The sequence below is a fragment of the Euprymna scolopes genome, chromosome 41 (genome assembly GCF_053919585.1).
Source record: "Euprymna scolopes isolate OS-2025 chromosome 41, ASM5391958v1, whole genome shotgun sequence".
NCBI classification, from domain to species: domain Eukaryota; kingdom Metazoa; phylum Mollusca; class Cephalopoda; order Sepiida; family Sepiolidae; genus Euprymna; species Euprymna scolopes.
In genome coordinates, this window is record NC_136522.1 from 28,973,582 (window position 1) to 28,997,057 (window position 23,476).

General features: G+C 35.1%; 1 protein-coding gene across 2 annotated transcripts in view; it reads left to right on the forward strand.

Moving 5' to 3' along the window:
* LOC145266452 (uncharacterized) overlaps window positions 1-23,476 on the forward strand; it is a 582,076-nt gene that overhangs the window by 375,930 nt on the left and 182,670 nt on the right. For both annotated transcript variants that reach the window (XM_080122128.1, XM_080122127.1), the window contains exon 27: window positions 14,534-14,701. In XM_080122128.1, the coding sequence (XP_079978254.1) occupies window positions 14,534-14,701 (168 nt within the window). The remainder of the gene's footprint in view (window positions 1-14,533; window positions 14,702-23,476) is intronic.

The window sequence follows — 23,476 nt, forward strand, 5'->3', positions numbered from 1 at the left end:
ATACATTTCACTGTGCTCCTAAGGAAGACCTAACGTTTGAGGCATATTTCAGAAGATTTGAAGACCTTTTTAAAATTGATTGCAGTGCATTGACGGATCAAAAAAAGGTTCGTTTATTGCTATGGAAGTTAGTTACATCCGAAAATAACAAATTCGTGGACTATATTTTACCAAGAAAAACCAACGAATTGTCGTTTGATGAGGCAGTCAAACTTTTAATGGAGTTATACTGTCCAAAAAGAAGCCTTTTTCATAAAAGATGGAAATGCATGAATCTTACACGTAAGGGAAGTCAGGACTATACGACTTTTGCGTCTATAGTTAATAAGCACTGTGACGATTTAAAATTGTCGTCATTAACGGCGGTCAATTTCAAATGCAAGGTTTGATAGGCACAAAAGACGCCGATATAAGACGTCGTGCTCTAAATAAATTGGAATTAGAACCTGATTTGACGCGTCAGAAACTGGCTGAAGATTGTCAGCGGTTTGTGGCCATAAAGCAAGATTCCTGAAACGTAGAGGAAGCAGCTATCGCTCACATTAAAAAAATACTCTTTAAAAATAAAGGACCCCCGCCCGCCAGCAATTACCAAGGAAGAGGCAAAAAGAACCCTTCACAAAATTATCAGGATAGACAAAATCCTAGGACCCCTTGTAGCAAATGTGGGAGACCTCATGGGTACAATACATGTCAGTACACAAGGAAAATAACATGTGACCTATGCAAGCGAGCAAGGCACAAGGCCTCATATTGCAGAGTGAAAGTAGCAAAAAGGAGCTAAGTAAAAACTGAAAAAATGGATCCTTCACCAACAGAGAACATAAGGAAATATGTTACGGCGAGAATCAGAAATAAAGAAGTAAAACTGCAGTTCGATTCAGGGTCGGATTTATCAATTATGAACACGTAGAAGAGAACAGGGAAGCCCACGTTGACAAAGACAAATAAAGTCGCAAAATCGGTAACTGGTGAAAAAATAAATTTTGAGGATTGGGGTAGTTATTAATGTGTCACTAAAAAGAACGACAAAAAAGCTAAAAGTTTTCGTTCTAAGGAACGCAACGAACTTATTCGGGATCGATTGGATTCACGAATTTCAATTATGGGACTCGGCAATGAGTGATTTTTGTTACAAAGTCGAAAACTTAACGACCGAAGCCGATAAACTCAAAAACGATCTCACTAAATCTTTCCCAAATGTTTTCTTCGAAAAGCTTGGATGCACAAAAAATAAAGACGAGATTCGAATTGCTGGATGAAGCAAAACCAATATTCAAAAAGCCACGGATCCTACTGTTCGTTTCGAGGGAAAAAATTGAAAAAGAATATGAAAGACTAGTTAACACTGGAATTTTAACCCCTATTAACTATAATGAGTTGGCAGCCCCACTGTATACGTGAAAAAAATCTAAAGAGATTAGGGTATGTGCGGACTTTTCAACCGGATTGAATGCGGCACTCAATGACCATCACTACCAGCTACCAAACCTAGACGAAATATTTGCTAAGTAAAATGGCGGAAAATATTTGTCCAAAATAGGCTTTAGCGAGGCGTACCTACAAATACCAGTAGAGGAAGATAGCTCGAAACAACGACTTTATAAATTCAAAAGATAAGCATTTGGTATAAAAATAACAATTTTCCAACAGGTAATTGATACTTTGCTAAGCGGTTTGGATTTTGCAATAGGATATCTGTACGATATTCTTATGCTTAGTCAACATGTTGAAGAACATGGAGATCATGTATTTCAAGTGTTTGACAAAATAAAAGAATACGGATTCACATTGAAGGAAGCAAAATGTGAATTTTTTGGAACGAATTAAATACCTGGGTCATATAATAGATAAGAACGAGGGGAAACACGATCCAGAACGGTTCACAGCTACAAAAGACATGCCAGGAACTCATAATGTAACTACATTGCAGAGTTTTTTAGGGACCGCGAACTATTATCAAACGTTCATTAAGAACATGCATGAATTGCGTGCACCATTGAATGTACTATTAAAAAGGGACAAAAAATGAGCTGGATGCCTAAGTGCCAGGCAGCGTTTGAGAAATTAAAAGATGAATTAACGTCAGATTTATCCCTGACTCATTTCAATCCAAAACAAGAGATTATTGTCGCAACTGACGCAAGTTCTTATGGTATTGGGGCGTGCATTCTACACAAGATGGCTGATGGGTCTACTAAGCCGATCGTCCATGCGTCAAGAACTTTACTTCCTGTCGAGAAGAATTACTCCCAAATCGAAAAGAAAGCACTGTTACAAAGTTCCACCGATTTTTACACGGTCGTAAGTTTAAATTGCAAACTGACCATAAGCTGTTAATAACCATCTTTGGATCTAAAAAAGGTCTGCCAACTTACACAGCCAACTGCAAAGAATTACGATTTCAGTATGGAGTTTCTTACATCTGCGAAGTTAAGTCACGCAGACGGATTGTCGCGATTAATCCCGAAATCAAGGGAACCGCTAGAAGGCACAGTAATAGCATCACTACAAAGTGAAAAGGACTATGCACAAATACTATGTAATACGATCAAGGAACTACTAATCAATTTGGAAGATATAATAAGGGAGGTTGAAGAAGAGTTTCATCAAAGAAACGAAACAAAACATTCAATCTGATGAATCGGCGGCGGAAGTTTATTCTATGTGCAATGAGGCACTGTTGTACAGAGAAAGAGTAGTAATCCCAGCTACACTACAAAATAAAATTCTAAAGGATTTCCATACGGGGCACCTTGGGGCTACGCGAATGAAGAGCTTCATGAGGTCCTACGTTTATTGGAAGAGTATGGACACTGATATAGAAGGCACAGTAAAGTCGTGTAAGGGATGCGCATTGGCTGCAAAAGCTCCCCCAATACAATTTAGCCCGTGGCCTTAAGCAGACTACCCATGGCAAAGAATACACGTAGATTACGAAGGTCCACTGGATGGAAACTATTATTTAATAGTGGTAGACAGTTTTTCAAAATGGCCTGAGGTATTTCAATGTAAAAGTCCAACAACGGATTTTACAATCAGTGCTCTTCACGAATTATTCGCTAGGTTTGGTGTCAGACAATGGCACACAATTCACTTCTGCGAGGATTTCCAGGTAAACCACATAATGACGCCAACTTATCACCCCCAATCGAACAGTCAGGCAGAGAGGTTTGTAGACACGCTGAAAAGAGACTTGAAGAAGGCTAAAGGAACGCCTTCAGAAAAGGCGCTACAACAGTTTTTACAAGTTTACCGAATTACGCCAAATGAAAACACTCCATCGAAAATGTCAAGAGTTAATTTTTGCGAGGAAAATTAGGCTGGTCTTCGAGAAACTTTTGCCAAAACAGGTGAAAGCGCCAAATACTATTAGTTCCTAAAAGAGATATTTACCGGATTAAAAGGTATTTTCCAGGTATACAAAAATAATAGTACGATGTGGGAACTAGGAAAGGTCCAGAAAAGGATCGGGCAGATGATCCAAGATTTACTCACAAGAAACATTTAAACCAAATTTGGAAATATATCACAGAGGATGACAGACAACCTCCTGCTGAACAAAAAGAGATAATGGGCAGATATATGGCGTGTTCGACTTGGTAACACCACAAGTAACGAGACAACGCCGGTCCTCCAGAAAAAGGAAAATGACCGACCCGATAGAAATCAACCACAGGAAAAAGAGCTATACGATTATCCCAAGGGAATAAAAATCTCAGGAGTGGGTGTTGTGGGGGTACAAATCATCCCTATTTACGAACTAAGTGGAATCAACCAGTCCTTTGAATACCACTGGTCTCAGAGATTAAATGGAGACATTCATACCATGTTTAACCGCATGCTACGAATACGTTCCTCTCATACTACTTCAGTGGCTCCTGTATTCTTTATGATAAATACATAATATATTTTATACACTTTACACTACTTGTGGTTTCTTTCATTTGTGACCCTTAACACGGGTCTACAACACATACTTTTACATTCATATTCACACGGTAAATATTTTAACTTTCACGTTTCTAAACCTTGTGACTATTTACTGTACTTTCTCTACCAAACACGTGTTTGCACTATGGACATTTACTAACATAAAAATAACTTTTATATTTAAACATGTTCTGTTATAAAATTTTGTTTTTCCCAAATTTTCATTAACAAAACTTTGTTTATAATCTTGCTACCTGGTGACTTTTTATTCTCTTAATGTTTCATTTATTTCAATTTTATTATGCATGCATATTTCGTATATAGCCTTCATTATATTTCTTTGCTAAAATATAAAATTTATACCGATTTATATTAATTGTTTATATGATTCTTGGCAATACTCAAAGATGCTTTGAATGAGATGGCTTCTACTAATGCCAGAGACCATGCCACAAAGTCAGAAGCAGACGGATTGTCACGCAGACAGATTGTTGCGATTAATCCCGAAATCAAGGGAAACGCTAGAAGACACAGTAATAGCATCACTACAAAGTGAAAAGGACTGTTATGATTTAATTTGTTGTTAAGAGTTATCCCCCTTGGGATTGACATTCATAATAAAAGCGCCCTCTGTTTCATTTTCCCGCTCGATCCTTTCAAGAGCGTACGTGTATTTTACAGTTAATAAAACCTTTCTAAAAGGCAATTCTTTACTTACTGATACTATTCACTTCAATTTTATTAACTGTAAAAAAAAAAAAATAATGGATCGAATCTTACGTCCCGACAGATTCGAGGTGGAACCTACATGCCCTAATTCCGAAAAATCCTATAGGCATTGGAAATTAACCCTCCAGAATTATATCCGCTCACATAATAACGGATTAATCGAAAACACTTCAGATAATTTCTTTGCCTTGATCAATTGTATTTCAGCCTCTGTTTTCGATTTAATAAGCGATAAAACCGACTACGATAGTGCATTAAGAACATTGGACGCCGCTTATTTAAAACCTGAAAATATTGTTTATAATAGATATCGATTGATGACGACGAAGCAACAAACAACACAAAATATAGATGCCTTCATACTACAATTGGAAATGCTTGCCAAAACATGTAACTTCGAAGCGGTTTCTGCTGAAGAAAACAAAAATCAATACATTCGGGAAGCTTTCATCGGCGGAATTTCTTCTTCGTCCATCCGACAACGACTGTTAGAAAAACCCATCCTGACTTTACAAGACACATATGCCACGGCCAGATCTCTTGAACAAGCAGAAAAGCATTCGATAAGCTACGCAAATAACTTTACTGTAGCAGCTACAAATAATCCTTCGGGCTACAATCGTATAGCTGTGACTAAAGAAAATATGCATCCAAAAGGGGTTTGTTTTTTCTGTAGAAAATCACGTCATCCTCGATATTTATGTCCTGCACGAAACGCCGAATGTAAAAAATGCAAAAAAAATGGTCATTGGGCTAAAGTGTGTAAATCTTCTATTTCTAACACTCATACTGCTGTTCTTTATGACGACTCTGACTACCCCTCACCTTCTCTATCCTAGCTAGGAACTAACTCCAAAGATGTCACATTCACTCAATGCCAAATTAACGGGCACTTCGTGAACGCTATGGTGGACTCCGGCAGTGTAAAAACATTCATTAATGAAAATACTGCTAAAAAACTTAAACTCTTCACAATACCTAAAAACAAAACTATAGCTCTGGCTGCTTCCGATCAACATGCTAAAATAACTGGCGAAGCTGTCGTGGATTTAATACTGAAAGATAAAACCCATTCTGGAATAACAATTGAAATCATTGAAAACCTTTTCATTGATTTAATAATCGGAAAAGATATTTTAAAAAAATATAAAAAAGTAACACTTAAATTCGACGGTCCTAGAGACAAACTTATAATTGGAGCTATAAACACGAATAATTTTTTTTCCTACCATAAACGTTCCACCCCCTCCTCTCTTTTCTAATCTTTCTCCTCATACTACTCCTATTGCGACAAAATCCCGACGTTACACTTTTGCCGCCAACAAATTCATAAAAGAAGAGACTGCTAGAATGTTGAAAGAAGGCATAATTGAACCTTCGATATCTCCGTGGCGAGCGCAAGTTCTTGTAACTTCGAATGCGAATCATAAGAAAAGAATGGTAGTCGACTACAGCGATACCATTAATAGATTCACGGAACTAGACGCTTACCCAATGCCTAATATCAATAAGATGGTTGACGACATCGCTCAATATAACATCTTCTCTACTCTCGACCTAAAATCTGCTTATCACCAAATACCTATAAATCATGCTGATCGTAAATTCACTGCGTTTGAAGTAAGTGGCAAACTTTTTCAATTTACTCGTCTTCCTTTTGGCGTCACCAATGGAGTAAGTGCTTTCCAGAGGAGCATAGACTATATTATAGAAAAAGAAAATCTAACCGATACCTTTGTGTATGTTGATAACGTAACTAGATGTGGAAAAAATCAAGAAGAACACGATTACAATCTTCAAAAATTCTACAAAATTGCTAAACAATATAACATCACTTTAAATGAAAATAAAAGCATAATTTCTTCTAGTTCTATTACTCTACTCGGCTACACCATAGAAAATAATCAAATAGCTCCCGATTATCAAAGACTAAAACCATTACTCGAAATGCCACCTCCGCTGAATCTTAAATCTCACAAAAGAATAGTTGGAATGTTTTCCTATTACTGCAAATTCATTAAAAAAATTTCTGATAAAATTTTATTACTAAATCAAAACAAAGAATTTCCACTACCTCCATCTGTATTAAAATCTTTTCAAACATTGAAAAATGATCTAAAAGACGCCACTTTAATAACGGTAGATCCAAATAAAGAATTTGAAGTAGAAACGGACGCTAGTAACTATTGCATTGCTGCAACACTAAATCAAGAAGGTCGTCCTATTGCATTTTTTTCAAGAACTCTCAATACTAACGAAATTAAGCACCATGCAGTAGAAAAAGAGGCAGCCGCTATTGTAGAAGCTCTCCGTAAGTGGCGACATTTTCTACTCGGCAGGCACTTTAAAGTCATCACAGATCAGAAGAGCATCAGCTTCATATTCGACAATAAAAGAAAATCAAAAATTAAGAATGACAAAATATGTCGTTGGCGTATAGAATTATCCCAATACAATTTCACTATAGTTTATCGACCTGGACCTGAAAATATTGATGCTGACACATTCTCTCGCATCTCTGCTCTTACTTACAATCTACAAGATCTTCGTGATTTACATAAACAATTATGTCATCCTGGTGTTTCAAGACTAAGCCATTTTATAAGAACGAGGAACCTCCCTTTTACTTTGGATCAAATTAAGAATATTACTGACTCTTGCTCATCCTGTCAATTACTGAAACCCAAATTCGCCAATACCAATGGAGGGACTCTCATTCAAGCCATATTACCTTTTCAACGATTAAATCTTGATTTTAAAGGCCCTCTACCTACTTCTATACATGGCAACAAATATCTACTTACTCTAATTGATGAGTATTCCCGTTTTCCTTTCGCTTTTCCTTGCAGAGATATGACAAGCAAAACCATTATCCACTGTCTAAACAAACTCTTTTCAATTTTTGGTTTGCCTGACATGATACATACTGACCGTGCTTCTGATTTCTTAGCAAGAGAAATAAAGGATTTTTTACACAAAAAAGGAATTGCTACTTCTAAAACAAGTAGATATCATCCTGAAGGTAATGGACAGATTGAAAAACTCAACGGTACCTTATGGAAGGCCATTCAAACAACATTACATTCTAATCAAATGAAACTACCTTATTGGGAAGACATACTACCGGACGCACTTCATTCAATTAGATCATTACTTTGTACTGCCACTAATATGACTCCCCATGATAGACTATTTAAATATAGTCGTAAATCTGCTTCCGGAATTTCAATTCCTTCTTGGGTTAAACCAGGCCCAATATATATTAGAAACCACACTAAAACAAGTAAACATGACCCTCCTGTAACGCCTGCCACCCTAATAGATGTCAACCCCCACTACGCTTATGTTCAACTACCTTCTGGTACTGAAACCACTGTCAACGTTCGAGACTTAGCTCCAAACTCATCAAATGAAGAAAACTCTAATAATAATCCTACTACTTCAGAGACTTTATTTGAACCTTCTACTAATGAAAACATTGGTCATGAGGAAGACAAAAATCAATCGTCTGATCTTGAAGAAAATCAGATTTCACTAAAAAATAATACTGAAAATCAGCATTCCTGCCAATCTGTGCGGAGGTCGTCCCGAGTTCGACAATTCCCTAGTAAATATAAGGATTTTGTGACTAAATACTGAAAAAAATGCAGTTTGGGTTCATATGTTATTTGTAAATAAAATGATTCTTATGTGATTGTAAAAAAAAAAAAAAAAAAAAAAAAATTTGTCTATAATTAATTACCCCTTACTTGAATACTTTAGGACGGGGAAAATGTTATGATTTAATTTGTTGTTAAGAGTTATCCCCCTTGGGATTGACATTCATAATAAAAGCGCCCTCTGTTTCATTTTCCCGCTCGATCCTTTCAAGAGCGTACGTGTATTTTACAGTTAATAAAACCTTTCTAAAAGGCAATTCTTTACTTACTGATACTATTCACTTCAAGGACTATACACAAATACTATATAATATGATCAAGGAACTACCAATCAATGTGGAAGATATACTAAGGGAGGCTGAAGAAGATAGAAACGGAACAAAAAATTCAATCGGATGAATCGACGGCAGAAGCTTATTCTATGAACTTCAAAATATGATAGTCTTTGGGCGTGTTTCTAGTGAAGATCATCTCATGCTGCCCTATATTTCCAAAATGGAACTAAATTCAAATGGTTATACTAAGTTGCTGTCCACTGTTGTCAGCTGCTGAGTAATGTGCGTTGCTGTTAAAGGCCATATATGTGGTAGCAGGATTCAACTTACTGTACTTCCACCACCCCTCACAAATACAAATAGAAATAACTATCTGAGAATTCCCATAACTTCACCAGCTCCAACATCTGGTCCCCCAACTCTTTTGATTGCAACACAAACTGTACTGGAAGGAACACCAAGGACGATCTAATTAGATTGGCAAGATAAAACTAGTGTTCAAGGACACATCGAAGGCAACAAATTTGATGTATGTGTTTCATTGCAGATCAGGAGTGAAAGTCAGACCCAGAAGCTTGTCCAGACATGGGGCTTCCCCAAAACTAGAGCCATTCATTTCAAGTGGGGCGTGATGGGAATCAAAGCGATTAGGATAAAAGGAAAGAATCTTGGTTTTCGATGCATTAAAATTAACCAACCAACTTACGATCAAATTCGGCACGACTTAAATGTCCGATTCGGTTCCCACCGATTCAAGAAACATTACACCTTGTTTCTTGATGACAACCAGCAGGAGTAGTCAGTCGTACATTGATCGGGCATAATTTTGGTCGTACACTTTTAGTAAAACCCTATTTATTGTGAATTATATTGCAGTAGTTAACAAGATAACACAATTTGATTTGGGAACAATAAAATTTAAAATTGGACGGAATTGCTTACCTGAGCGATGTCAGTCTAATCCCCACTCTGTTGTTATTTTCTTAAAAATGAGTGTGAAAGGTGATAACATACGAACGAACGTGAAATGCTTTATATTATTATTATTATTATTATTATTATTATTATTATTATTATTATTATTATTATTATAGATATTATCTCTCATAACGACCCTCTGACAACAATCACCGTCAATAAAGATCATAACAGTGTCTATTTTCTTCTGTCATGTATGTGTATATTATAAAGTAAATTTCAATATGCTAGGTCAATCTTAAGGTAAAGTTAATCAATGTTAATTCGCTGCAGACCTCGGGATTCGGCTTTCCACTGTTAACAGAGTTAATGTCTAATTCATCAGAAAGGAAAATAATGAATATCATTTTGCTTTCATTATTTATGATAATCAAAATATGAACTTACTTTGATTATGTCTGCGTATGCGTGAGATTCTCTTGAGTGAATAAAAGTTCAAGTTACTGTGTCGTCATGAATAGTCTTCAGCCTAATGTAGAATACTCCCTTAATATTTATCTCTCTTTACCGATTCTTTGTTCTGTGGGAATTCCTTAAAACATGTATCTGGCAGAGACTTCAGGTGTTCGTCTCCAATCTATTTAGCTGCCTGCTTCACAAACCTCATAGTGTAATTTTTTATCATTTTAAGTATTTTGAAATTTTTTTAGCATTACCGGTAGTATAATTACCTTCCTTCTCACTAAGGATAGAACTGCATAGTGCTAGTATCATGTTATAGTATTATATCTTTTATCTAAACAAACTTTTTTACTTTTTCCCCACGCGGTAATTTATGGTGCTCGGTAAAAATAGCATCGGCAAAAATGGCACGGTAAAAATGACACCAGTAAAAATGGCAAAAGTGAATAATTAGTTAAAAATGGCAGTTTGACTGTGAAAAAAGGACACTGCAAGAAGTGCGAGCAAAGTTCCTATTCCTCTTGTTTTAAATAGAGCTAAGCTCTCTCAGTTTTAATTTGGAAAAAGTCGATTTGGTTAGATTCGAATTCTGTAGAAGCGCCGAAAAAATAATTATAACATTTTATTGAATAATTATTTTATCATAAATATAATTGTATGATAATTTTTAAAGAATCTAAATAAAATTTTACCGCTGTCATATTTATCTAAATTCAGTTTATTTTTAAGTCTTGAAATTGAAAACTTATTTAATCTCTGGCAGCAAATGCTTATAATTTTATTGCACCAAAACGAGTTTTACTTTTAAAAAACATATTGTTATATAGACAATTGGAAAATTTGATTTACAAATTTACATTTACAAATAATCAAATAAAATTTTTTATAATACGAAGGGCGTGACATAAGTAATGCCCCTGACCCACTTCCAATTGTCTGATCTATCTAAAATTTTGCATGTGCAATAATTTATATCTCTACGAGTTATGTGGCAAATTACAGCTCTGAACTAATTGTGGTTTCTGTTTTACAGGTGTTTGAACTGAGTCAGGAATGAAATTGAGCCTGGTGAATGCCGAGCAGTGATCCGGTTCTTGTATTTGAAAGGACGCACACCACAGGAGACTTTTGATGAAATGAAAGACACTTATGGTTATAATGCCTCATCATATGACCTTGTAAAACGCTAGCATCGTGAATTCAAACATGGCCGGAAGTCTGTGGAAAAAGCTTCCAGACCTGGTCGCCCCCCTTCTGCCATTGATGAGGTATCTGTCCGTCAAGTTGAGGCTGCCATTTTGGAAGATCGACACATTACTATTCGTCAAATAGCCCAAGATGTCAAGATTAGTCCAGGATCTGTGGAAACTATCATTCATGACTAGATGCATATGCATAAGGTGTCTGGCAGATGGATTCCCAGGTTGCTCACACCATTCCACAAGCGAGTACGCATCGAGTGCTCGAGGATGAATTTGGAGATGTGCCAAGAAGATGAGTCAAAGTTTTTCAAAAGACTGATGATCACTATGATCCAGAGACCAAAGGCCAGTCAATGCAGTGGAAGCACTTGGACTCACCACCTCCAAAGAAGGCAAGGGTGCAGTCCTCTGTTGGCAAGGTCATGCTCACAGTCTTCTGGAACCAGGACGGAGTAGTGGTGACAGATTTCCTGGCAAAGGGTACCACAATTACAGGAGCCTATTATGCTCCACTTTTGAGGAAATTAAGGGAAGCTATCAAAATAAAGAGGCGGGGCAAGATCAGCAAAGGTAACCACCTCCTGCAGGACAACGCTCTGGTCCACAACTCGCATGTCGCCAGATCAGAAGCACGGGCGTGTGATTATGAAATCCTTCACATCTTCCCTATTCTCCTGACCTTGCACCCTCTGACTTTCACCTCTTTACAGCCATGAAGTTGTTTTTGAAAGGAAAGCGTTTCCCAGATGATGCAGCCTTGTTTTCTGAAGTCACGTCGTGGTTGTAGGACCAACCTGGTGTGTTTTATAAAAATGGTCTCCAGAGCTGTATCAAATGATGGGAGAAATGCAGGGTGGTTCCTTTGTAAAGAAAGACTAATAACTGTGCCAAGTTTCGTTGCATGCCCCTCGTAGGAATTTGGAGTCTGTTTTGCAGTAGACTTTAAAACGTTTATTTGATTTGAAAAAAAAACGTAATGTCGAACGATAAGTGAGAATAAAAAGAATGACCGACACAATAGGGTCATATCTTTCGAGTATAAACAATGACACGTAAAAATAAAAATTAAATAAATCATCCACTCAATAAAAGTTACTGACAGTGCTGAAATGACATTATTATTTAGAAAGGCATCGTTAGCAGTAAAAGGAAGGTTCTTTGTTAACTATTCTGTACTTTCACCAAACAATTTAATAAATAAATTAACTTGGGAAATTGAAATTCTCGCCAGAATTTATATTACAGATGAAGTTAAATTTCATGAAAAGAATGTGACTAAACACCCTTTACTGCTAACTTTGAATGGTTACTGTTCTAGTTTGCTAATATTTATTAAATTATCAGTGAATTTTTGGTTTTGTTGTTTTATTTATGTTTTCCCCCAATTCGCAATTATACAATATTATATATATATTTTTATAATTGCTTGAATTAAAGTTTAAAACGCAAAAATCAAGTATCATATTTCAAGTGTGCTCTAAACAGAACATTAATTTCAGACGCGCCCCTGTCATATCAAAGAACCTACTGTTGATTTTATATGCATAGTCTTTTTGCTTGTGGTGGTGTAATGACTTTGCTGGGGTTATAAATTATGATGAACAGACAAACGAATGCAGAAAGAAAGAGAGATGATATAAAAGTAATGAAGTCTGTATTCCTTTTCTCTATCTCCATAAAGACTTTTCACACTGGTTGGTTAAAAATTGGCTAAACTAGAAGAAAGCATTTTTATTTGTATATTGACCATGATTAGCTCCTAATAAAAATAAAAAGCCTAGCCCCACCTTAACTTGTGTAAATTTATATTAAAAATATTTGTTTAATATTTTTTGATGGGAGGGTAGTCCTATTTTTAACTAGAGGAATAAGTGCCTCGAGCAAAGTGCTATTTTTACCTATTTATACACGTTTGCCATTTTTACCGCGTCATTTTTCCGGTGCCATTTTTACCAGTGCCATCTTTACCTAAATTCATTAGTTTATATTTCCCCTCGTTTGTAACTTACAAATCTTCTAGCATACTTTTTAGATTAACTTTCTAGCTTTATTTTTTATTGTTTATTTTTGTATTTTTTTTTTACTTTTGTAATTCTACTAGACTACCCGTGACCCGTTGGGTTAGTATGTTATATTAGCTATGGAATTCATGTATAAGCGTGACACTTGTGACGTAAATAAAATAGTTTGTTTTTTTTTTGACATAACAGAAACATTTCTATGAAAGTATATTAAAATGAAAAATCACGGACGGATCACTCAAACATGAAAAAAATCCTCCCTATTCGTGTAAAGTTACCTATTTTTCCGAATAATCGCTAAAAAATCGAAAATTAAACATGATTTTCCTACGAATCGAACGCCGACGAAATTCATTTAGCAGCAAAAACCTATCGATGAGAAATATAAGAATGAAAAACCCATATTGGAATCCTTCAACCAAGTTATAGAAACTTGAAATCTAAAAAATGATAATAATAATAATTAATAAAACCTGAAGCAAAAAAATAAAACCTAAATAAATAAAATAAAATAAAACTAATATTGAAACAGATTAGTAAATGTGTCAACAAATTCACCGTTCTCACACAACTATTTTGGATCTAGAAATGTAAACAAAAAATAAAAAAGGAAGGAAGAAAGGAAGGGAAAGGGACGGATAGAGAGTAGTAGTAGTAGTAGTAGTAGTAGTAGTAGTAGTAGTAGTAGTTTTGACTTTACTACAATTGTTCTTATGTTTGTCAACGATTAAAGTTGTTTAGTTGTAAGAAAATAGCGACCGTATAGTTGTAATAAAGAATAGTTGCAAAACACCCCCACTCTTCTCATGTTAAATAATAATTTCGAAATAATAACGTTAATATTTCAGTGCACAGGTCAAAATCTGCAAAAGAAGCGATTTGTGTTCATTTGTTTACGTTGTTATGGGTTAATGTTTATTCGCGCATGCGCAACCGGATGTCATAAATCGGAAAGTAGGTTACATCACTCGTTACAAGGTCATTTGAGTTTTATAATTATATATATTAAGTTCACGTGTCTCCTTAGATTTGAGTAAACTCCTCGTATCTGCCTTGTGTTCATTTTTTATTTACGTGTTTCTGAAAGAATGTTTTTATTCCTGTTTCAACTTTACTTTTGTCGATAACCAATAAGCTTGTGTCTAAAACATATCATGACTGAGTCTTAGTTTATTCTAAATGTTCAAGGTTTGCACTTTTTTGCAAAGCATACGCATCTCGGAGTCTGTATAACTAGTTAGCATGAAAAAAAGTTTTGTAACAGAATTATGAAATTAATTATTAATGATGAGCGTTTTTTTTTTCACAGTTTATTTGTTTTTTTATTCTTGCAGACAAAACCTGTGAAAATCCACCTCGTTTTGATCAAACCAGCTGTAGTATTCTATGTCCTGCAGGACAGGCATTGTGTATGCCGTTTCCGTTTAAGTTTTCTTGTAGCAAGCTGGGAGTATTCAACAGAGAAAATCCTTTTAATGACTTGGTTATCCCCCCTTGTGGAGGTAAGTATCTTTCATTTATTTATTTTTCACTTTTACAGGAGCAAGATGTAGAAAGTCAAGCAACAAGATGTCTGTTCGCATTACATTTAAATTTTTGCACGTTAGTACGCTCAAAGAAGCAAGAAACAAAGGGGTGGAATTTTAAAATATAGCAGTTCAAGAGAAGAAAATATTAGATTAGAAATATTTCGGCATCTAGAGATCTCTACAGTGAAAGGGGTAGAATGTTGCTGCTTTTCAGTTTAGTCAGACGAATATACTTCAAGGGAGTTCGTCAGAGCACATTCCATCAAGGTACTTGTAAAACAATGTAACATGGAATCGATGAGACAAAGGTTCGTTGATAGTGTGATACTTATTAAATTACTGGGTATTTTTTGGACCTGTTTTAAGAGTGAGAGACTAGTAGTAGATGTACAAGCCCAAATGTGGTAACAATATTCCATGCGTGGGAAAATGGTGGCTTTGTAGAGACTTGATGTTTTAAAAAAAACTTTTTTTAAGCAAAGAAAAAAGAAATTAAATGCAATCAAAGTTTACCAGATCGGCTCAGTAATTTCCGAAGAAACTTCTAAAGTAAATGTAGTATTGTGATGACTAATCCCTATTAATTCCTATTAATCCATATTAATCCCTATCAATTTCTAACTTTACATCAAATGGATACCATAATAATTAGTTCACTGCATCTTATAATAATAAAGGTTCATACAAAATTTCAGTTAGATCGGCCCAGTAATTTCCAAAAAAAAGCGTAATGAACAAACAGACAGACTTTAAGAACATACCAAAAATGTATTCAATAAAAACAATAAATGAGAGTTAATTATAAGAAGTCCATTTTCAAAACTAATATGCAAATATCAAGAAGTTTCATTGAATAATGACAATAAAGAGGTGCTCATAAATCAAGTCTATTCACGATACTGCCTTGTGTGCCGCGTCATTAACAGACTAAGGCTTTGGAAAAATCCACGTAATGATGTCTATCGCTCCACTCGATTAGTTGGAATACAAATGTGCATTTGGAGATGTTGCCATCCTCTGCAAACACTGCTACAGGCCCGAAGTTTTAAATTGTTCAACATCTACCAATATGTGTTATCTTTATAAAACTACCATTTGCCAATGCATGGAGTATTATTGTTTTTACTCACAAGTACTTCCACGCAATGTGATCCAATAAACTTACTAGACTTGTATCCATTCAACGAAATTTATATATCAGATTCACCTGACTAGCAACAAAATACTCTTCCTTCAGTTTAAAGATACTCTACTTGCTTGTTGACTTTCTTTGCATTTGGAATTTACCCTGCTCCCTGTTTCCACAACCGTACCAACATGCATAAATTAAAATATAATTTGAACAAATATGTTTCTGCCCTATCATAGTAACCTCTTACGTTTTAGTGTCAATATACTTTGTTTATGGTGGACTAATGTTAAAACATTAAAATTAAATAGCCAATGCTATCAAGGAATATGAATCCAATCCTGTAAGTAAAGCTATTTTCTAAGCCTAACAAAGAATTTCATCCCCGTATGGAATCGTCAGGATAAAATTTTAGCCTGACGATTCCCTACAGAGATGAAACATAGAATGAAATGTGTAGCATAATTGACATATATTTTCATAACTTACTACCAAGCCTTACTTAAGTATAGACCTCTATTGAAGTAAATATATAAAATTGACGCGTAAAATATATCTTTTTAGAACATTTGATGTCGGCACATGATATATATATATATATATATATATATATATATATATATATATATATATATCATTAACTAAAATAGCACCGGTAAAAATGGCATCAGTAAAAATGGCAAAAATAAATAGATAGGTAAAAACTGCACTTTGACAATGGAAATTATGACCGTCTGAGAAGTGCATGTTAAGCTCCCATTCATGGAGTTTAAAATAGGGCTAAGCTCCCTCCCCACAAAAAATTAAAGGAATATTTTTCATATGAATTTACACTGGTAGAGGTGGGGGCTATGTTTTCTTTTCTTTTTTTTAATACGATCAACAATGCTTTTTGATAGTTTGAGCAGTTCTTTTAGCAAACCAGTGTGTGTGGAGGTATAGGTAAGGAATATAACACTTAATTGATTGCATATCTATTCTCTTTATTTCATCATAATTTATAACCCTAGCCAGGCTTGTTTGTCCTTTTTATGTTCTTTGCATAGAAAACTTGTAATTTTTATAGCTGCTAAGAGACCCTTCATCAATACTGAACCCAAAACTATTTAGTTCAATTTGAGGGTATTATTTTTCTAAATACGGAATGAGTTTCAAAAAACCTCATTATTAAAGCATGATCTGTACTATCCTGCATAAGTACCCAGAACTCTAATAACTATTTTTCTTTCACAACTGTTGTGTGGGAATCACTCTCCAAATGGACTGTTCTATCCATTATATAAACCATAGACCTTTTGATCCCAAGTGTGGATTAAACACCAGAGCGACCCTCGCCTGCTCGGTGACGTTTACTACTCTTTTCAATTTTTACCTTTTTACGTTTTTGTACCAGTAATACATTGTTTAAACTCTATTCCGTTGTTCTGTTTTCTTTGTGGCTCATTACAAGCCATAAAACTGGCGTTTAAAAACAGTATTCTAAAAACTAAACACTGACGACATTGGATTCAAGGAGCATACTAAAATCGAAACCAGTAACGACATTGAAAAAAAAAATACTCGCGTTGAAATAGTATTCTAAAAATACTAACGACGTCGGACTCAAATGTTATCAAGCCTAAGGAGTGTCTAACATAACACTTGCAACTGAAAGGTTCACGGTAACTAAAAAAAACGCAGATCATTACGGGGAAAAAAAGAGTTGAAAAGAAAAAAGTTCGTCACGATTTTCAAAGATAGCGCTGTACTTTTGCAAAATGAAAAAGGTTCGTCGCGACTTAGAAAGGTAAATTTTTATAGTTTTGGGAAAAGAATTCGTCACTTGTGGTTTTCGCTGCTAAAATCGGGCGTTATTTTTTTTCTCTGGAGAAATATATACACTTGATTTTTTTTTCTTTAGACAATGAACGTTTTATATATTTATGTTTTTTTTCTGTTTGTTTTATTGTCTGGAGGAAGAAATAAGAAAAAATAAAACGGTTCTGTAACATTCAGCGAACATTTTGAAATTGCTAATGCCGACAAAGCGAAATGGACGAATTGAAAGTAGCGTTGGAAAATTTGACCAAGTTGCATATCGATGCCGCAAAGCGTCAGTCACAATTCGAGGAACAGCAAAAGGAATTGCAAAAGCAGTTAGCGGAATGTCAAATACGAACCAAGGAACAGCAAAAGGAAGTTCAAAAACAGTTAGCCGAACGTCAATTACGAACAGAGGAATTGCTTACAGAATTTGTTAAGAATAATGCGAACGCGGAAAACAATTCAGCATTTTCTCAGAATACAATATGGATCACGATAGACAATTTTAAATACGAGGAAGAGGAAAAATCATTCGCAGCGTATTTTCGGCGTTTCGAAGATTTTTTAGTATTGACTGCAGCAACTGGTCTGATCAAAAGAAAACCCGACTTCTACTACGAAAATTGGAAACGGCTGGGCATGATAAATTCGTGGATTACATCTTGCCTCTGAAAACAGCAGATTTATCATTCAATGAGACGGTAAATTTGTCAACAGAACTTTTCTCGCCGAAAACGTCTCTTTTCCATAAGCGTTGGAGATGTTTGAATGTTGTAAAAGACGATAATGACGATTTTGCCACATACGCAGCTGTAGTGGACAAACACTGTGATGACTTTAAGTTGTCTGAACTAACAGCAGACAATTTTAAATGTCTCATGTTTGCGCAAGGGTTAACTTCGGGAAAAGATGCGGAAATCAGGTGCAAAGTTCTTACAAAATTAGAAAATGAACCGAACTTAACACGTCAAAAATTGACTGAGGATTGTCAAAAAGTAGAAATTACAAAAAATGGTGCAAGAAATATCGAAGCAGGCATCGCGAATATAAAAAACGTAACTAAAAAGAAACCGTCGAAATGGCACACAGACACTAACCACCGAAACTCAGAAATACTAAAAGCAGCGAGCGCTTGTTTTAGATGTGGTGGAATACATTGGGTAATGGATTGCCCAATTTTAACAAAAAGATGCCATTTATGCTAAAGATCGGTCATAAAAGTTCGCACTGTATGAAAACTCAAAATAGAAGCCGGGTACGTCAAACTAGAACGAAGGACGTCGTAGATGAAAATCTACACAAAAATGTAACGGTTAACATTTTCGGCAAGGCTATTAAATTCCAATTAGACAGTGGATCGGATCTTTCAATAAGAAATCTCAAAACGTGGAAAATATTACAAAAGCCGACTATGTTAAAAACTAACAGAACGGCGACGGCCGTTAATGGTACAAAAATTCATTTTGAAGGTGAATTAATTACAAACGTCACTTTACGGGGGAAAACAAAAAAACTAAGATTGTATGTGCTAAAAGATAGTGAGAACCTGTTCGGTTCTGACAGCATGGAGGAGTTTTGTCTCTGGGATCTTCCTATATTCACATTGTGCAAGAAAATAGATACTCGCCCAGCAGAAACGGAGAAACTTATAACTTGTTTTAAAAAAAGAATTCACAAACGTATTTACTCCTGGCCTGAGAGATGTACAAAAATGGCCGCAGATTTTAAGTTGAAACCTGGGACACAACCGGTGTTTAAAAAGAAACGTAATGCCCCGTTCGCTTCACTGAACAAAATAAATCAGGAACTAGACAGATTAGAAAACATCGGTATACTGGCTAAAATTGAATATAATGAGTGGGCTGCTCCGGCAGTTTACGTAAAGGAAAGGGTCTGGGAAAATTCGCGTTTGCGCCGAATTCACGACCGGACTCAACGAGTCCTTAGAAGATTTTCACTATCCATTACCCAGTCTAGAAGAAGTGTTCACGAAATTAAATGAGTTTTTTCTAAGATCGACCTAAGCGACGCTTACCTACAGATTCCGGTAAACGACAGAAGCACTAATCTCCTCTGTATTAACACTCATCGGGGTTTGTACAAATACGAAAGACTCGCGTTTGGTATCAAGGTGGCACCCGCAATATTCCAGCAAGTAATGGATACTATGCTGTCCGATTTGGACACCGCAATCGCATATCTTGATTACAATATCATAGCGAGCAAAAGCAGGGAGGAACATGAAAAACATATCAGACAAGTATTCAGTCGAATACAAGATTATGGATTTAAGATCAATGTAGATAAATGCGAGTTCTTTTTACAAACAATTAAATACCTGGGTCAAATAACCGATAAATCTGGCAGACGCCCAGACCCAGATAGGGCGACCGCTATGCCGGCACCAGTAAACATAACTCATTACAGAGTTTTTTTTAGGTTTGGCAAATTATTAACAGGGGTTCATCCCAAATATGCACAAATTGCGCGCACCACTTAATGAATTGCTGAAAAAAGGATAAGGCTTGGGAGTGGACAGAAGATTGCCAGACATCATTCCAAGAAATAAAAAGAATCCTGATTTCAAAACTATTCCTAGCGCATTTAACCCGCAGTTGGACATTAGAGGATATTAAGTCAGAATCCCTAAATGACAAGTTCATTCAAACCACGAAGCAGAAATTAGCACTAGGTGATACCAGTTTAGACATTTTTTCTGGTTGCGACGAAATACTGTTATACGGTGAAAGGGTTGTCATCCCCCAAACCCTTCAAAAAAGAATTCTCAGGGATTTTCACATGGGGCATCCAGGAATAAACAGAATGAAAAGCCTAATGAGAAGTTTTGTTTATTGGCCAGCTATGGACCAAGATATTACCGACATGGTGAACAGATGCAAAGGCTGTGCTTTGGCTGCACCGATAACATATAAACCTTGGCCTAAGGCTGAACAACCATGGTCGAGAATCCACATCGATTATGCGGGACCTGTGGAGGATTTTTACTACCTGATAGTAGTTGACTCCTACTCTAAATGGCCAGAGGTACTAAGATGAAAAAAAAAAAAAAAAAAAAAAAAAAACGACCACGGCAACAACGACAAATTTTGTATTGGAATTGTTTGCTCGGTTTGGGGTTATAGACTGTTTGGTTAGCGACAACGCTACACGATTAACCTCGACAGAGTTCAGAGAATTCGTAGCACTCGACATGTTTTTTGTTTGTTTTCTGTGTTTTTTTTCTTTACCGAATAAACGATTCCAAATAGATTAAACAACAAACAACATAGTCGGCGAGGTAAAAAAATCGATTTTACCCTTTTATAAACAACAGTAACTAAGTAAATCTTTTTATGTTAATATAAAAAATATGAGGTCTCGTTTATGAACATAATAAACGCTTTAAAATAAGTGAAACCACTAAGAACTTAGCCAGTTAGGTAGAAAACGGACACTTAGAAAATCGATTTTATTTAAAAAGAAAAAAAAAATTAAACAAGTAAAAATATTTTTTTTAAATATTATGCGGGGGGGGGGCTATAGTCTATTTAAAAAAAAACAATATCTCCTTCAAGAACGATCATAAAATGTGTTTTCAATCGATATTTATTCAATAAGGGACCAGTTTTCCTACCTAGCGAAAGGGGACGAGTTTTCCGGGGTCAAGTTTTCCGGAGACGAGTTTTCCCGAGACGAGTTTTCCCGGGACTAGTTTTCCGGGCACCAGGTAGAACTGCCGACTATCCTATCAACGCGATCGTTGTAGGTTCAATCCCCGGGAAAAGTGCTAGTCTAGTCGCACTAATGAGTTGTGATACAATGAAACAGTACTGTATGTGAATGGCTATATATTTTAAGCCCCCCTCTATGGGGAGAGAACTGTTGTAAATTGTCTCACCCGCTACTTAATTGTATATGAAGCGAAACTCGTTGTTTGTTTGTTTGTAAATAAACAAGCAACTCGAGCACTGTAAAGGCGGTAGGCGAGTGTTTATTTCCTTGGGAAGCATCGATCCCATGGGCTGGTGAGTAGAACTGCCGACTATCAACACGATGGTTGTAGGTTCTTTTTAGAAAGGCCTCTTTTTAAAACTAAATCCCCCTCAGTATTTTCTTTCTGTTTTTTTTTAATTTTTTATCGATTATCAAGACCCCTAAGATGTGATACTCTCATGTCGGACATTATTTCTCGTTCTCACGTAACACTCGACGCTACTTTTTTTTACTGAATAAACGCTTTAAAATAAATTAAACCACTAACAACTTAGCCAGTTAGATAGAAAATTCAATTTTGCCCTTTTGAAAACAACAGTAAATTAGTATAAATATTGTAAAAAAATATTATACTATATGTATTGTCGTATTTGAACGGAATAAACACTTTAAAATAAGTGAAACCACTAGCAGTTAGGTAGAAAACGGACACTTAGAAAATCGATTTTACTTTTTTAAAACAATAAACAAGTAAAAATATTTTTTAAATATTATGGAGGATATAGTCTCTTTTAAAAACAATATCACCTTCATGAACGGTCATAAAATGTGTATTCAACCGATATGTATTCAATAAAGGAACCGGTTTTGCTACCTAGCAAAAAGGGACAAGTTTTCCGGGTACGAGCTTTGCAGGTACGGGTTTTCCAGCTACGAGTTTTCCTAAATTCATATATATATATATATATATATATATATATATATATATATATATATATATATATATATATATATATTCCAAGTTGAAACATATTCAAAAGATTAGAATCATTGAATTCTAACAAGGGTTGTTGATAGAACTCAATCAAATGTAGCAAATTTATAATTTTTTATTTTCTTCATGACAATATAAACATGACTTTCTACAATGTGCAGACCGTTTCTATCATTATTGATCTCATCAGGCAAGAAAATTTGAAAATTAAAAAAGTTTCAGAACTTTTTTAATTCACAGTAGGGGAACATTTTACTTCTAAAATTCTGGTGCCCGAAAAACTCGTCTCGGGAAAACTCGTCTCCGGAAAATTCGATCCCGGAAAACTCATCCCCTTTCTCTGAGTAGGAAAACTGGCCCCTTATTGAATAAATATCGATTGAAAACACATTTTATGATCGTTCTTGAAAGAAATATTATTTTTTAAAATAGACTATAGTCCCCATAATATTTTTAAAAATATTTTTACTTGTTTAATGTCTTTTTGTTTTTTGTTTTTAAATAAAATCGATTTTCTAAGTGTCCGTTTTCTACCTAACTGGCTAAGTTCTTAGTAGTTTCACTTATTTTAAAGCGTTTATTATGTTCATACAAAGTTAATTACAATTTTTTTTTGTTCTTCTTTTAACGATGTTTTTGGAGTCATAAAAACAATAATAAAAAACAAAATCAAAAAATTAAAAAACAGGGAGCGATTCGATTCTTCGTTTCTTTTTTGTTTTGTTTTTTTAATTATGATAGTTTTTTTGTTATGTTTTGGTTTTATCTCATACCAAATGCACTCATGCGTTATTTAAAATTATAATTTTATCAATTATCAGCATTTATTGTGGTCATGTCAAATTTTGCAAAAATTAACTAATAAATTAAAAGCTAAATATTTTTTTGCACTAACAATCTCTCGTTAACTCATTTTTAATTTTTTTAATTTTTACTTCAAAATTCTAAAATCAATCATTAAGAGAAAAAGTAATCACTAAATAAATTTATTAATCAATTTTATTGAAAACTCCGCTATCGTTTATGAAGAATCTTTTTAATTTCATTTTTTGTTGATTGTTTTTCGGAGGGAGATGTAGTTTTTACCGCCCCCCTCTCTCTCTCTAAA